The following is a 16,167-nucleotide window of genomic DNA, read 5'->3' as shown; positions in this document are numbered from 1 at the left end:
TCCTTTCCACTAGCTACATTCTTGAAAATGTAATCAAAATGAATCCTAAGTCATTTCTTTTCCTAGAGGATGAGCTGAGTCACTCTCTAGGGAAAAGCAAAATTGGCAAGAAAAAAGTTTCCCTGAAGCTACTCTTGAGCCTGTTTGGTGGTAGAAGTTGCTCATGATATCTTTGTGTAATTAGCATTTTTAATGTCTTATTTATAAGTAATAAAGAAATTAAGGGTTGGAGAGATCAAATAAGTTAGAATAAAAGAAAAAATATTACTCTCATGTATTTATATTACAAAGATCTGGATTTTTTTCTATTCAGCTTCCCTAGAGACAAAGACTCCTACTCTGTTTGGGATGTCAATCTTTTGGTCATAGTGTCCCACTAAGTCTGTGTTTTTAAAGATGTGTCACTGGCCCAGCATAAGATTCATAATGTACAGTCTTTAAGAATGTTGACGTTTCTATTACATGATTTTCAGTGTCTGTGAATCTGGGATGTTGTGTCTGGCAACCCATATTTCAACAGGATGATTATACACTTGAAATTTTGGTGGTAGGGGGCTAAAGGGAGTGAGATAAAATTCTCTATATATCCTTCCCTCCTAGGGCTATCACAGTGAGTGAAGGACCAAGCAGGAAGCTTCTCTTCTCAGGCTTCACCCTGGTGAGATTGTCCAGGAGTTTAGAAAGGAAACCTGTCCCAACAGGAGCTAACTAGTGCCTTCCCAAGATGCTTCTACAAGAGTGTCACTTTGCTTATTTTGACCCTTGTCAATCAGCCTAAACTACAAAGGGAATCCTTTTTATAGAAGTTATAGTTTTGCTTTTTTTAAAAAATTAATTTATTTATGCATATAAGAGCTAGGGTATAGGCCAGAGATGTGGGAGGGTGAGAGGATTAACTAGAGACAGAGTGGGGAGTAGAACAAGCAGACTGACTGAAATACACTGCTGAGGGGAGCAGCGGGCAAGACAGGAGAGGTCTGTTTTGCCATGTGGGTTGCTCCCTGGCCGGGCGGGGATCAAACTCATGCCACAGAGGCTGCAGATTGCCTCATAGTGTGGTGCTTAACCCCTTGCATCACCAGGGAGGCCCTAGTTTTGCTTTTTAAGGCTTAAGAATATTGTGACTTTGGATAAAGATAAATCAAAGGTTTTTAAAGATGTTGAATGTTATCAGACAATATTCTTTCCCCAAGTGATACAGACATGAAGCTCATTGAAATCATTATTCTTTCTAAAGTAAAATTTATAGAGTATTTTCTGTTATCTGAGAGTAGGTTTCAAAGGATTGGTGGTGAATTTTTATAGACATGGGAAGAAAAGTTATTTTCACGACTCCTACATTACAGTTTACTGGTTTTCTATCTATATGTAGAAAAGACAGGAGAATAAAAAACACACAATGTAGTTTTTATAATGAGTATCTCACACATATGCCTGTCAATTCAGTCTTTAGTGATGATAGTCCTTTGTGACAGACTATTTTACTATAAGATAGAGATCATTAAAATTTTCTATTAAAACATATTCTCCTATGCTGAGATGTTTCTTGTCAACTAGATAGTCAAAGTGATTATTTTTCTAAATTTTACACCTTTCTCTTTCCCATTGTATATGTCTGCATATAGGGAAGAATCCCCCCCTTACCTACCCCCTCCGCACCTCAACATTCCAAGCTCTCGGGGTAATCAAAATGGCATTATACTGGTTAGCAAAGTCGAAACCATTTTTATATCATGCATATGGAGAATATACATGTTTTTTTTTTAATTCTAAAGAATAATGAAACATGCAGGGAATATTTATCCTGTGTTTAGGGACCAGAAGCTTCAAGGATTTCATTTATAGCAAGATGGGGTGTCTTCATCCTTATTCTGGGAGTAAAGATGAGATTCTTAGAATCTGTTCACTGATAAGCCTATACTTGGATGAGGCCACTGACTACATTCTTCTGGGTCATAAAAGAGGAGCAGTCATTAATTCTCCAATTACAAAAAATGGTAGAAGGAGTCAGGCGCACTCAGTGTTCTCAACTCTAAAAACAATTTGTCCCATAAGAAATGGTCTTAGACCCCCTGAGGCTCACAGGGCTTGATTGACCTCTAGTGTCCATATATCAAGGAGACAGGAGGCCTGCTCTGGGCACATTGAGGAAAGCCTATATGGCCCTTTTGGGGAGACAACCCACATTTGGATCATGGTGATCCATAATGTAGAAAGTTGAACTGTTATTACTGCATTGTAAACCCTAAATCTTTGCTGCATATGTATTGACTTCAAGATAAGTTGATCGTTTGTCTAAAAGATCATATCCAAAGTCTTTTTTTCATTAAATTTTCTATTATCATGTTCAATCCTGGATTTATCCACTATTTTTGCCTAGCAATCAAGCAGTGATCACTGAGCTCTTATAGCCAGTTCTTTCTTACTAGCATTCCATTGCATATGAATCAGTAAAACCAAAGGGAATGGAAATAATGGAAAATATCCAAGCAAGTTGTGGGATTTAAGAACACATTTCAAGATGTGTTTAATATCTCTATGCAAGTGGATGCTGGAAGAAGACAGTTTATTTAGTGGAAAATTCTATTTGACATCAGTAAAATATTACATAGAGATTTATTTTGAATTCTAATCTATTTTATTTATTTCTACATGAAAGATGTGTCTCAAAAGAAGTCAAGCACAGGAATGTCATTTGCTGTGTTTTATTTTGCTATTAGCTTGTTAAACATAACATGCAAATAATCAAAAAGAAACATACACATGACTTAAAGTAAAAAATAATTCTAGAAAAGTTTTACTAGGTAAACTACATAAATTGTTAATACTAAAAATACTGCTCTAAAGGTATGTGGCTTTCTGAATTTTGTTTAGCATTTTGTAAAATCAGAGGACTCAATTTACCACCTATTTTTCAGCTGAACAAATTTGAATGAATTGAGATCATTTATATAGTCCATGCTTTTGGGCATATTAAGATTTAGAAATTATAAAACTTGGCTGACTTACAATAAACCAGTAAAGCTTTGCATATCGTTTGACATTAGAGATGTTAAAAACACTAAATTTACAAATAAATCATTGAATTTGTTCCCTATGTGTGTATCTATATTTGTGCTTGTGATGAAATAGGCCTGCCTTTCATCTTTTCTCTTTTTTAAAAAGTAGTAAAATGTTTACAAAACATTTTCCCTTGGAATTTAAAATTCATAGAAGTAATAAACAGCAACAAGAAATGAATACTATGAAAACTAACACGCAAAAAGACATAACCATAAAATGTTGTTCCAGGATTCACCTCCATGTGACTGAAATTAGTACCTATTAATTAACTGTGATTTCATTGGCTACACGTAGACATTCATACATATCAGGAGGCAGGCTGCTGTGAGTGAGGGGGTTGCCATCCAAACGCAAATGCTTGATCTTGGAGTAGGATAATGGACCCAGGATCTTACAGAAGCTCTTTACGTCAAACTCTGAAAATTGAAAAACAGATACAATAATCAATGTGTTGTAGAACATGGACTTGAAACAATTATGGAAAAATCCTCAAATCCCTAATAATATCTAATGGGACTTATTCCTATTTAGAAAAAATCACGTAATTTATATTTGAATTTGGTAGAGCTAAAGGAACACATCAGACGACCAAATGACACAGCAATGTTCAGTAACTATGGTAGATTAGGATGTACAGTGGAATTTTTCAAAGCATGGATTTTATTCATTATAAGTTCTTGATTTAGATACACTTGATTTTGGACAAGACATTTATTAGATGTGTCACGTTATTTTAAGACCTTTCTCAAAATATTTAGTCTAGCATGAAGATATGTAATGTGCAGGCTGGCTGTTGTAGGAATAATCTCACTAAGAAAAGCATCCTGGGGTTTTACAATGTAAGATAAGCACTGACTAGATGACCTTTAAAGAGTTTCCCAACAACCATCTACCATAGCAATGATTTAAAATTCAAAATCATGGAGTGTTTACGATCGGAGCCACATTTTTTTTTTCTTCTGTGGCCAAACAAGATGCCACAATGAAACACTAGTTACATTTTTAGTGGAGATTAAGTCAGATACTTTATAACCGTTGTGTGTGCACAAAAACTGCTTAGTTTGCCCAAGTATGTTTTAGATTAATCTTTTTTTAAATTTTGTTATTTGCTTTCATTCTCAAATTCTGGTTATACTGACTTTAGTTCTCTAAAAGGTCATGTGCTTTGGTGGCCTGGTGTGGTAATATACATTTGAAGATATGTAAGCCCATATCCCTAAATCATACAATGATATAAACCAATGTTACCTCCAAAAATAAAACAATCTTTTAAAAATGACACCACACTCTTTTCCTCTAAGATGGTGCCTTAAAGAAATAATCAAATTCCAGGGATCTTTCTTATGATACCTGCCTCTGGAAGGTCTAAAACTAGAGGGAAAAAATGAAAAACATGGGTTTACTCATATGAATTTTCTGTATCTGGCATTTACCAACTGGTTTTGACTTTGGAGATATATCTGATCTTGTTAGAAATAACATTTATCAAATGTCAATATGTGAAGATTAAATTAAGGTATTTATCAATTTAGGTAACACCATATATTGTTTGCACATAATATGTAGTAAACAATTAGTAATTTCCTTTTAAATTTGTTCTCATTTCAAATTACATTAGGAAGAACTGTGATTAGGTAAATGCTTAGAGTTATAAATCTGAAACATGAGAAATAATCTTTGTCTATTTCTTATGTTGAATATTAAGGGGTCTTTTTATGAAGAGAATGTGGACTATTGGTATTTATGACAAAATAAACGGATTTGAAGATATAAATACTACATCAAACTACCAGTCTACCTGACCAAATGTCAAGGATAAGGAAGCAAGGTAGCCACTCATTTTCACATGACCACATGTGCAGAGAACTGTGTTTTTTATCTCAGCTTGGCACGGAGTGGCTATTGTCAATGTTCTGAGAGCATCTTCCTCATTGTCTTCCAGCTTTAGCTAATACAGTAAGACCTGGGCTTAATACTTTAAATTCCCCTACATATAGACCCCTTTATTGTCTAAGAGAAGAGGGAAGGAATATTCAGCTTTGATAACTTGAGTATTTCCTATATAGAAAATTAACATATGGCATTTCAGAATTGGCCACATATTCCTTCACGTGAACACCACAATCCTACCAATAGTACATGGAATTGTTACTATCATAGATATGACACATTTTTGTGTCTTATTCTTGCTTTTGTTTAATTTTTTTCTGACAGCAAATCCAATATCCTTCTCTAGTAGGACAAGGAAACCAACTTTCATGGTGTAAAGGTGTTCAAGTTCAATAGATTAAGTTGCAGATATTATTGCTTTCTGTAAATCCGTGTTTTCCATTTGATTTTTTACTTAAAAAGCATTAGCCATGAATCAAAGATATTTTTTCTGCCAAGCTCTGGGAGAGTAAGTTGGGGAATTATGAATGTCAATTTTCCATCTGAATCTGTATTGCTTAAATTGAAAAATGTCCCAGAAAATGACAAAAAAAAAGTGAGTGTATAAATGGCTCAGTGGGTCAAACTCCCATCCTTAAGATAAAAATAAAGTAAGTCATCAAGAGAAAATTTTGAAGGAGAAACGAAGAATCAAATGAGGTAATGGGGTACATCTGAAGAAAGGGACCCTATAATGCTATTTAATAAAATATTCCAAATCCCATTATATTTCTTTTCTTCATAATCTTCCTCACAGTCCTCTTAAGAACACTGCAAAGACCACACATAACATAACACACATAACACAACAGGACAACAGAGACAGATGATGGTCATGACAGCAAAGTAATATGCTGAGTCCCAAGAAAAGATGTCAGAGAAGACAATGAGAATACATGGAATGATGAGGAGGAAGGCTCAAATCCACTTCTGGTCTCGTTTTTTCCTCCCTCAGCTGGATTTTGCCAAAGAATAAATGTAAGACACAAATATAAATCACGAATTAGGCAAATAATAGATAAGTATTAAGAGTTAACAGAAAAGGTTTAGTTCCAAATATTAAATTTGAAAAAAAAATATTTAAATTCTATGATCCTAACAGTTTATTATCTGAACACTTCAAAGAAAGACCATATCTTGGATATAATGGAGTGAGAATTCTTCTATATTTGAATTGGAGGAATATTTTGTTGGAGTTTTCATTCACTTAAAAATATGGAGCCAAATGAAATATTTGTGTTGCATAGCTCAGCCATTTCAAAAATGTTGGAAACATCACTCACACACAGGCATAGATTTCTACTTACTTTCAAGTTGATTGACCTCCAGATAGTAGTTTTCAAGGTTTTCATTTACAGGGGGTATTTTTTTAAGCTTATTATAGGAGAGATCCAGCTCAAGCAGGGATGATACATTAAAGGAATTTCCATGAATTCCACTATCAGCCAGTTCGTTATGAGATAAACGCAGGTACTGCAATCCATTAAAATTCTTGAAATATTCCTCAGGGATGCTGCCGATCTTATTGTGGTCTAAGTAGAGAGTTAGGAGAGATACTGGGAGACCAGAAGGCAGTTTTGTTAACTGGTTGAAACTCAAGTCAAGGTACTCGAGTGATTTAAGACCTCTAAATGCTGATGAAATGACATCCTCTTTCAGCTGGTTGTGTTGGAGATGAACGAAGGTCAGGTTGACCAGTCCATCAAGGGAGCCAAGCTTGGTGATCTTATTATGAGTGAGCTGCAGATCCTCCAGAGATTTGGGAAGTGGACCCACTAACTCTGTCAGATTGTTGTGGTTTATGTGCAGCTTCTTCAGTTGCTTCAATTTAGAGAAAACATTTCCTTTTATCTTGGAGTTTTCTAGAAGGTTGTGATCAAGAATAAGCCACTGCAGATCAGTTACATTTTCAAAGGCCTTTTCCTCGATATGGTCAATCTGGTTATTTCTAAGGTAAAGGTACTTGATTCCAGGGGGCACCATCGGCACACTTTTCAATTTCAGTTCATCGCAGTACATGGCAGTTGGATAGCTTTCAGGGCAGTTGCATTCTGGGGCGCAATTAGGTGATGAATACCCATAAATGGATAGGGGGGAATCATAATCATAGTAGACGTGGCCACTGGTACCTCTGATTAATGCCACGAGGAGAGTAAACACACTTAGATTCATTTTTGGCAACTGTCTTGAATCCTAAACAAAGTGGAAACATAGACTGTCATAAAATAATATATACTTAGGAAAAAGAAAGTCGATAGTTTTATTATTATGTATTAAATGCATGGAAATGTGTAGTTGTTATTTTTAGTGCATTTAATGGTGTATTTTAAATTTTGATTTAAGTCTAGGGAAAAGGATGTATGCTTGTAACCTACGGGTTACCAGATTTCTAGTTAGATTGCATACAGAGGTACCCCCTTCTGGGTGAGTCAGACCAAATTGCTCAGGTCAATCTCCCTATGTCCTTCCTTCCTTAAATGCTTTCAGTCAAGAAGTTTCTGGGTAGTATTCACTGATCACCCTGTTAGAACACTGGTTCAATACACCCTTTAAAACCAGAAAAAAAAAATGAAAATGAAAAGACAATTTGTAAACTGTATACTCTACCCTACCATTCAACTTCTTTAATACATTTTATAAAGAAGGCCCTTACAGGGAACTTGGACAATCCATGGTTTTCCTGAAGGAAATCTCTTCTCTCCCTTCTCCCCCACCCCTATCACTTTCTCTTTCTCCCTCTCTGCCTCCCTCAGTGTGTATTTTGGGAAGGGGATGTTTTAAAGAATCTGCTTACTGTTGCTTCTGGGAAGGAGAACAAAATTTTGGGTGGAGGTGTGTGCTCATATTACGTCAAGTTTTGTTTAATATTTCATTCATTTAGGCACATTTCTAAGTAATGTTCTAAGTATATTTAGCATACCTGTTGCAGAAAAACTAATGTTTATTAGTCAGGAAAATTTCACAAAATCTAAAAAAAATTTTAAACTTCCACTGGTAGAGAAAGATGTTCTTTCCCAAGTTTTGAATTAAAGTTTTCCTTTCAGTAACTTACAAGTCTTCTACTTTCTTCATGTCAAAATTTAAGAAGACACAACTTACTTATCTGGAGTTTTAGTGCTATCATGGAATGGAAGTGGGAGAGAAGTGACTATGGAGAAACATCTGTATTCAACAGTAGCATTAGGAACCACGTAGAAAAGATAATATTGAGAATATAAATTGAAAACAATTTGTAAATGTGATTTTCAACTTTCTGGTGACGTACAGGGTCAGCAGTGTAGGTAAAGGGAATTAGGATATAAAGTTGGACTTATGTAGCATGAAATGCTATGATGCAGGAGAAACTGGTAACTCTGGGAGGGAAAACAGTGTGAGGAATACTGTACAATATTATATCTCCCTGTGAGAAGTGGGGTACAAGTGTTTGATGAAGGTAGTTTGGGAAGGTTTTGAATGAAGGCAGTTAGGGATAAGTAGCATTTTTAGTATCAGGAATTTAAATGATTTGCTTTAATATGAAATTATAAATAACTTTAATTTAGCAGATGAAACCCCAAAATAATTTATGAGAAATACTGTGATAGCTGACATACTATATACAATATATGCTCAAATACTTAGTAAATTATTACCTAAGGTTTTGATGGAGTTATTTAGTTTACTTGACCAGATTTGGCCATGGAAACTCTTACATAGTGCCAATGTAATTATATGATATTTAGGTGGGGTTTTTTTGCTGTTTTATATGATTTTTATATTAGTTATGACTTTTTAAATAAGGTAACATTGGTTTAGAATACTGCATATGATTCAGAAACATAAAATCCCACCTCTTCATGTGTATGTTACCATTGTATTACAGTATGTTAATGTAGTAAAGATTTGTCTTGCTTCAATTATAAGATTCCACCTTATTTTGAGCATATACCAAAATAGTCATGGTGAGTATCTATAATGTGAGTATTCAATAGTAATGAAAAAATGCCTTTTTTTTTTGAGAGTAAATACTAGGACTCTAAATTCAAAGAGAGTTTGTAACTATATAATGATTCTACTGTGAAGCAAAATTGCACTTCTAGTTTTTTCAAATTCCTGTGGCTATGGAGGAAATATATTTTTTTAAAGTAAATCATATTTCCCAGAATTTCTTTAAAACACACTCCTTTATATATACACTCAAAAATCTACACCCAAAAATCAAATTTTTGAGATTAACAAAATGGAAATAAGTAATGCATAAGTGTCTAAATCCTTTAGCTTACATTTTATAACAACATAAAAATTATCATAAATTGTAACAAGCCATAACAATCTATTTGTTGAAAAATTTGGATACTGATTGAAATGACTTTCTTTGCTCCCAAACTAGGGTCTAACAATACTCACATGTATAACAAATTTGCATGAAGTAACAAACATCTTCATAGCCATACATTTTCACTGTCTAGTTTAAATAGCTTCTCATTCTAACCCTGAAACTTTTTTATTACTTTGTTTGCCAAAAAAACACTATGTAAAATGTATCTCAAATCCATAAATCATGGAAAGCATAGTAGGAAAAATCTGAAAGTAAATGCTCAAAACTGTAGATTTGCTGTTGACTGGCAATTGGCAAAGTTGCTCTGGAATTTTTCCTGTTCCTGTTACAATAAACACTGTCCCAAACAGTCAGCACCCCCAGTGCTATAGTTAAAGCAGCACTTACCTTGCTGTCTTGACACTGCTTTCGTTAATTCTTAAAGCAGATGCACTGTGGACAAGAATCCACCAATATATGCTGTGAACTCTGTCAGGACGAACTGGCTGCCAGATTCTTAGTGATACAAGAGCTGAAGGGGGTGGGGGAGAACTCAGCCTCCTCACGCCAGTCTCTGAATGGAGTTATGTCATTGTGGAGATCTTGTGGTGTGGCATGTGAACGCGCTGCTCTCTAACGAAGTGCAGGTGGACATGAGAAGGAGGGCCGTCTCATTCATTCCCTATGGAATGGGAGCGAGCTCTCTGCTTAACAAGTCCAAACACCATAGCTGTAAACCAGGAATGAAGCAAAGTGGGGCAACTTCAGTGAGACTCATTCTCTTACAAAACATTTTCCTTCTGTAACTCTGGCTACAGTTAAGTGTGATTCTCTCAGCTAACTCTCATGTTCATCGGAGGGTCTCATAAGTCGTAAATAGAGATAGTTCAGGAAAATGCAAATGAGCTGGGACTCAGCGGAATTAAATCATTTTTGCCCATTACTCTTACAATCTATATTGATTTTCTTGGACTAACTTAATTTTTGGCCATGAGGGTAACTTATAGTAGTTTCTAAGCTATGAAAAAATGCTTCATCCACACTCTGAGACAAAAGATAAATATTAACATTTCCTGTTTGCTTGTTATATTAAAGGGGCTCATTTTATGTTGCTCTTGTCTGGAACCAATCAACAATGTCTGCCTGTTTCTTATTTTGTGTACTGAATTTAGGAATTCACCCAAAACCTTACTTGGGGATAGTGTTCTATAATTTAATGCCAAAAAGCATGAAAGAACATGAAAAAAATAATAAATGTATGCTAAAAATATCACAAGGCAATAATCGTCCACTGTCACTGCATGTTGGCAATATTTTTTCAAAAGTAAAAGTTATACAGTGTTTCAGTCTCCTAAAGGCCTGGTTTGATACATGCATGCTTCTAGTAAATGAGAGAACCACTTAATTTATCTTTTATTTTATGATAATATTTTTCCTCCAATATTTTATTGCCTCATCTTTATAATAACTCTTAGAATCAATATTTTAAGCTGCCACATTGGAAGATTTCCTCATTTAAAATTACAAATATATCACTTTTCAGTTGTGAGACCTGTGTAATGTGAATGAATTTTTATGACCACTAATGTGTTTGTCTGAAAAGTTATTAGAATAATAATGTCTTATTTTTGTCATGGAACTATTAAATAACAAAAGATGGTGGAATTGCAGGGTGATGCATAAGCATATCATTTTATTCTTATTTTAAGAGTAATATAAATGTCTTTGATTTATAATAAAGGAAATGAATAAACTTAGAAAATCAAGAACAAGAAAAGACTAGACCAAGCACACATTACTTAATGACTTTTTGTAAGGAGATAATTAAGACAACTTTAAGCACTAACATTGAATGCATCAATTCTATATTCTAAAATTAAAAATATTTCCACCTACTCCTAAAATATTTTTATGAGACTATAAACATGTTGGGGTGTCTGTCATAGAGATTAAGTGCATTAAAATAAATTAAGCTCATTGTGTAACTGATTATCATCAACATATAATTTTCTTCAATAAAACCATTTTGGTCCAACCAATAACTGGACAAAATTGCACATTTTAAAGTTTATTTCTTGGGTGTGTTATAAGTTAAATAAATTCTACAGTATACACTTACAAACTATATTACCCCATGCTTTAGTCTTCAGAATTTTTATATATATTTAACTTTGAGTATCATGCCTTCAAATCTAATAAATTTTCACATTATCAGTAGTAGAAATGGAGACTCAGGGGCCTCCCCTGGTGGTGCAGTGGTTGAGCGCTGGGCTGCGAAGTTGCCTGCAGCCTCTGCAGCGCCTGTTCATTCCCTGGCCGCCAGCGAGGGTCCCACAAAAAAGAAAAAAAAAGAAATGGAGACTCAGGTATAAATGAATTACTAAAAATCACGTAACAAGTCAATGAAAGAAGTATATTGATACAGTATCTTTACTCCCATGAAGAGGGTAAACAGTTTTTAAAGTTTTGTCCAATTATAACCAGTTTGAACTAGTTTGTTCTGGTCAGAACCAATTTTGTCCCATCAGAGCCATTTTGAAATGGATTTCTATGGTCAGAACGTGTCAGAATGGGTGTGAATAGGTTTGAACTGGTTTTTTTCCAGGCAGTAACTGTTTGAACTGGTTTTATTCATAACCTGAGACTTGTTTTGAACCTATTTTATATTGTCAGACTGGTTTTATCTGGTTAGAATTGGTTTGAACAAGTTTTAACCTGTCAGAACTGATTTTTTTTCCTGGCCAGATACAGTCTGAGCAGGTTTTATCCATTTAGGAACCAGTTTGAACCAGGTTTTTTCCTGGCCTGAAGTGGTTTGAACCATCCAGGACCAGTTTGAACCAGTTTTCTTTGGTCAGAACTGGTTTTATCTAGTCAGAAACATTTTGATCGAGTTTTAACTGAACAAGTTAGAACTGGTTTAACTAGAACCAGTTTGAACTTTCTTGAACTGTTTTTATCTGGTCAGGACCAGGTTTATCCTATTTGAACCATTTTAAAGCAGTTTTAACTGGTCAAAACTAGTTTGAACAGATTTTGTCAAGTCAAGATAGGTTTCAACCTATTTTATCAAGTCAGACAATTTTATCTAGTCAGAACCAGTTTCAAACAGTTTGAGCTAATTTTAACAAGTCAGAACTGCTTCGAAAATTATTGAACAGGTCTGAACCAGTTTGAAAGGGTTTTATTCTATCAGAAACAGTTTGAACAGCTTTATCTGGTCAAGTCAATTTTGACCAGTCAGAGCCTATTTTTAACCATTTTGACCCACTAGTCAACACCTGTTTGAATGAGTTTAAACAAGTTTTAGCCAGAGGAAACATGTTTGAACCAATTTTATATGGAAAGAATCAGATTTTTCTGGTCAATACTGATCTGAGCTGGTTTTAGCTAGTCAGCATCAGTTTGGACCAGTCAGAATCTCTTTGAACCATTTGAAGTGCTTTGAAGCAGTTTGAAATAGTGTGAACTGGCTTGATTCCATTTAATCTGGTCAGAACTGACTGAATCATATTATCTGCTTAGAACTACTTTCAACTTGTTCAGCAGGTCAGAACCACTTTCAGCTGGTCAATACCAGTTTGAATCAGAATCAGTTCAAACTGTCTGAAATATTATGAACCAGATTGAGTTTTTAGCTGGTTGAACCTGTTTGAATCAGTGTAAACAGTTTTAACTGCTCAGAACCAATTTAAGCTGATTTTATTTAGTTAAAACCTTTTTTTATCTGCTCAAAATCATATGAATGGGTTTTATTTGGTCAGAACTAGTTTGAACCAGTTTTATCTAGTCAGAATTGGTTTCAAACATTTTATCTGGTCAGCGTGAGTTTTCAGCAAGTCTGAACCAGTTTAGGTCTGAACCAGCTTAATTCAGTTTTCTCCAGTCAGAACCACATTTTACTAGTCAAAAATGGTTTGAGCCAGTTTTATCAGGTCAGAACCAGCTTTAACCCCTTTCAGCAGGTCAGAAACATTTGAACCACCTTGAAACATTTTTATGGGTAAGAACCAGTTTTTACCATTCAGAAATAGTTTGAATCAATTTTGAAATGGCCAGACCCCTTTAAGCCAGTTTTATCCAGTGAGAACAGATTTTAACCATGTGAAGCAGGTTTGAAAAGTTTTGAAATTTTTTGGGGGGGCGGGGACAGAATCAGTTTTAACTAGACAGAATCAGATATAACTGGTTTTAGACAGTTTTGTCCAGTCAGAACTGGTTTAAACTGATTTTATCTGGCAGGGACCAGTTGTGACTAGTCAGTACCATTTTGAGTTGGTTTGAACTGGTTGGTGCTGGTTTGGAACAGTTTCAACTGGTGAGAACTGGTTTACACTTGTCTGAAACAGTTCAAACCATTTTAAACCAGCTTTAACTGGTCAGTACCAATTTTACTGGTTTTAAACAGAAATGGCTTGAACCCCTTTTTTTAAGGTTTATTTAACCCCCTTTTTTAAGGTTTATTTATACAAGAACTGGGGTACAGGTCAGAGGTGTGAGAGGGTGAGAGAATTCACCAGAGAAAGCGAGGAGCAGAATAGGCAGACGGACTGAAGACACTGCTAAGGGGAGCAGCAGGTGAGGCAGGCGAGGTCTACCATGCCATGTGGGTTTCTTCCTGGCTGGCCGGGAATCCATCCCGTGCCACAGGGGCTGTGGGCAGCTTCACAGCAAGCACTCAACCTGCTGCACCACCAGAGAGGCCCTGAACCACTTTTTTTTCCTTAAAGATTTATTTATTTATGCATACAAAAACTGGAGTACATACCAGAGGAATGAGGGTGAGAGGATTCACCAGAGACAGAATGGGGAAAAGAACAAGCAGACTGAAACACACTGCTGAGAGGAGCAGCGGGTGAGTCAGGAGAGGTCTGTTGTGCCATGTGGGTAGCTCCCTGGCCAGGGATCGAACTCATGCTGCAGTGGCTGCAGATAGCTTCATAGGTTGTGTCTTAACCCCTTGTGCCACCAGGGAGGTCCCTTGTTGTTTTTTTTTTTTTTTTTTATAGTTACAACCAGTTAGAACTTGTTTTATTCAGTCAGAACTGGTTTTATACAGTAAGAACCAGTATGAACCTTTTTCTATCTGATCAAAACTGGTTTGAAGTTCGGGAAATGAAAATATGAAATTTTACAGTGAAGTGTGCGTTGGGATTATCGAGACGAAAATTTAGGAAACTTTTTAAAAGGGTAGAACTATACACTGGAAATCTACTGGCTACTTATGACTGAATCCATGAATAGAAGTTGTATAGCAATACCAAAATTAAAAATAAGTTTCTTTTTCTTCTGATGAACTCTATGATGTTTCAGAGCACATAGTTTTCCAAGGAGCGGAAGTAATTAAAGATTTAACTCTGTGTGTATATAACAGTTTTAAAAATATTTTTGGCTTTACCTATTTACAAATGAACATTTTACTAGGAGTTTAGTAGACATATCCTCATAAAACTAAATTTTGAAAATTTTAACAATCACAAAGTGTGATTTATACTACAAAACTTATGAGGCATGTTTTGAAAATGAGATAATGCTGACTCATTATATTCCACTAAAAACACATTTGTTTCTAAATAGCAAATGGTATAAGCACTCATTAGTTTAGTGTTGAAAGTTTAGGTCCTGAAATTTAATAGGTACCTTTCATACCAAATGTCCTTCTTCTATTATAGTTGCAAGGAAGTGGTTGAACGGAAGAATAAGTAGTTAATACACTCAGATGATACACATTTTCCAGAGTTGTATGGTTTTCCCTAAGCTTCAGAGGAGAATTTCAGAAAATAGCTCTGGGGTTTTAAAATACATGTTGTAGTTGACATTTATGAACCACAAAGATTTTTTTTATGATAATTATTTCAATATTGAAAAGTCAAGTGTGCTTCTAAGCTTTCCTTCTGCAGAATATATACTTTTGGATACTCACCCAAGCCTAATATATTCCAAACCATGCCCAATTTCTTCCTTTACACAACAATAGAATTACCATGATGTCAATAAAAGTCCTAAAGTTTCCAAGAAGAAAATTGTCCAGATACATTATAGTAATTTTGGTAATTATTTGTTAGTTTAAATATGTCTGTACTTTTAAAAAAAAGTTGTGCTTTTTTTTTCAGTTCTTCCATGTGTAGTTGGACATAATTAGATTTTTGGAAAAAGTCAATGATTTCCAAAGTTGGCTGCTGATCAAAATCATTCAAAAACTTAAAAACATACATAACTTCCCAAGAGATTTCCCTTGTAGATGATGATTGAATATGTGTGCTGAGAAACCTGGATTTTTAACAAGCTCCAAAAGTGATTACACTGATCATGGGGGAGTAGATGAGTTGTGTTCTATCCATTTTTCTTTTTGCTTCACCTTGAAGTAGGTGATCTCATTATCCTAAGTTTGAGTTCTATTCATTCCTCTGTTTTTCCCTGTCTGTAGTAGAGATCTTCCCATTCAAATTTTGGAGAACTTAGGTTAATATCAAGCATGGAGAACCTAGTACTTGAAATGATTCCTAAAGACCTCAGATTTTAAATACCTTTTTCTTGTGTGCACTGAACTCTAATCGGAGAGTCCCTTTGTAATTTTTGTGTGTTTTTTTTTTTTTCCAATTTTCTCATGGAAATGGTGTCTCTTCTTTTTTTAAAACTGAAAACTGTGTGACTCCAAAGGAGGAGATTAAGGGTTTAAATAGCAGGACTTTATGGGGGAAACAGAGGTGAATTCAGCATGAGCTGCTTCATGTCTATCCGTCAGTCCACAAATAGTGCAAATTTGAAGAAAAAAGATGGCAAATGACTTAGGGTCTTCAGGATCATTCCTATTGGTCAAACATGACTCGGGCATGTGTGTAAGTGGATTAGCCACAGAGCATTTACTCATTTTATGT

The 16,167-nt window shown here is 35.0% G+C and overlaps 1 protein-coding gene and 1 long non-coding RNA gene across 2 annotated transcripts in view; one reads left to right on the top strand and one right to left on the bottom strand.

The window, feature by feature from the left end:
- LOC119247442 (uncharacterized) overlaps window positions 1-16,167 on the top strand; it is a 54,940-nt gene that overhangs the window by 25,062 nt on the left and 13,711 nt on the right. The gene's annotated exons all lie outside the window — the stretch shown is intronic.
- Window positions 2,804-10,052, bottom strand: LUM (lumican). The gene is made up of 3 exons (XM_037513891.2): window positions 9,698-10,052; window positions 6,300-7,185; window positions 2,804-3,479 (listed from the first exon to the last, which is right to left on the bottom strand). Exons 2-3 carry the CDS (start codon window positions 7,162-7,164, stop codon window positions 3,325-3,327), a joined length of 1,020 nt encoding a protein of 339 aa, XP_037369788.1. The 5' UTR covers window positions 7,165-7,185; window positions 9,698-10,052; the 3' UTR covers window positions 2,804-3,324.

This window comes from Talpa occidentalis, unplaced genomic scaffold (genome assembly GCF_014898055.3).
Source record: "Talpa occidentalis isolate TD23 unplaced genomic scaffold, MPIMG_talOcc4v2.1 talOcc4.16, whole genome shotgun sequence".
In the NCBI taxonomy this organism is placed as follows: domain Eukaryota; kingdom Metazoa; phylum Chordata; class Mammalia; order Eulipotyphla; family Talpidae; genus Talpa; species Talpa occidentalis.
This window is presented reverse-complemented; position numbering and strand designations above follow the sequence as displayed.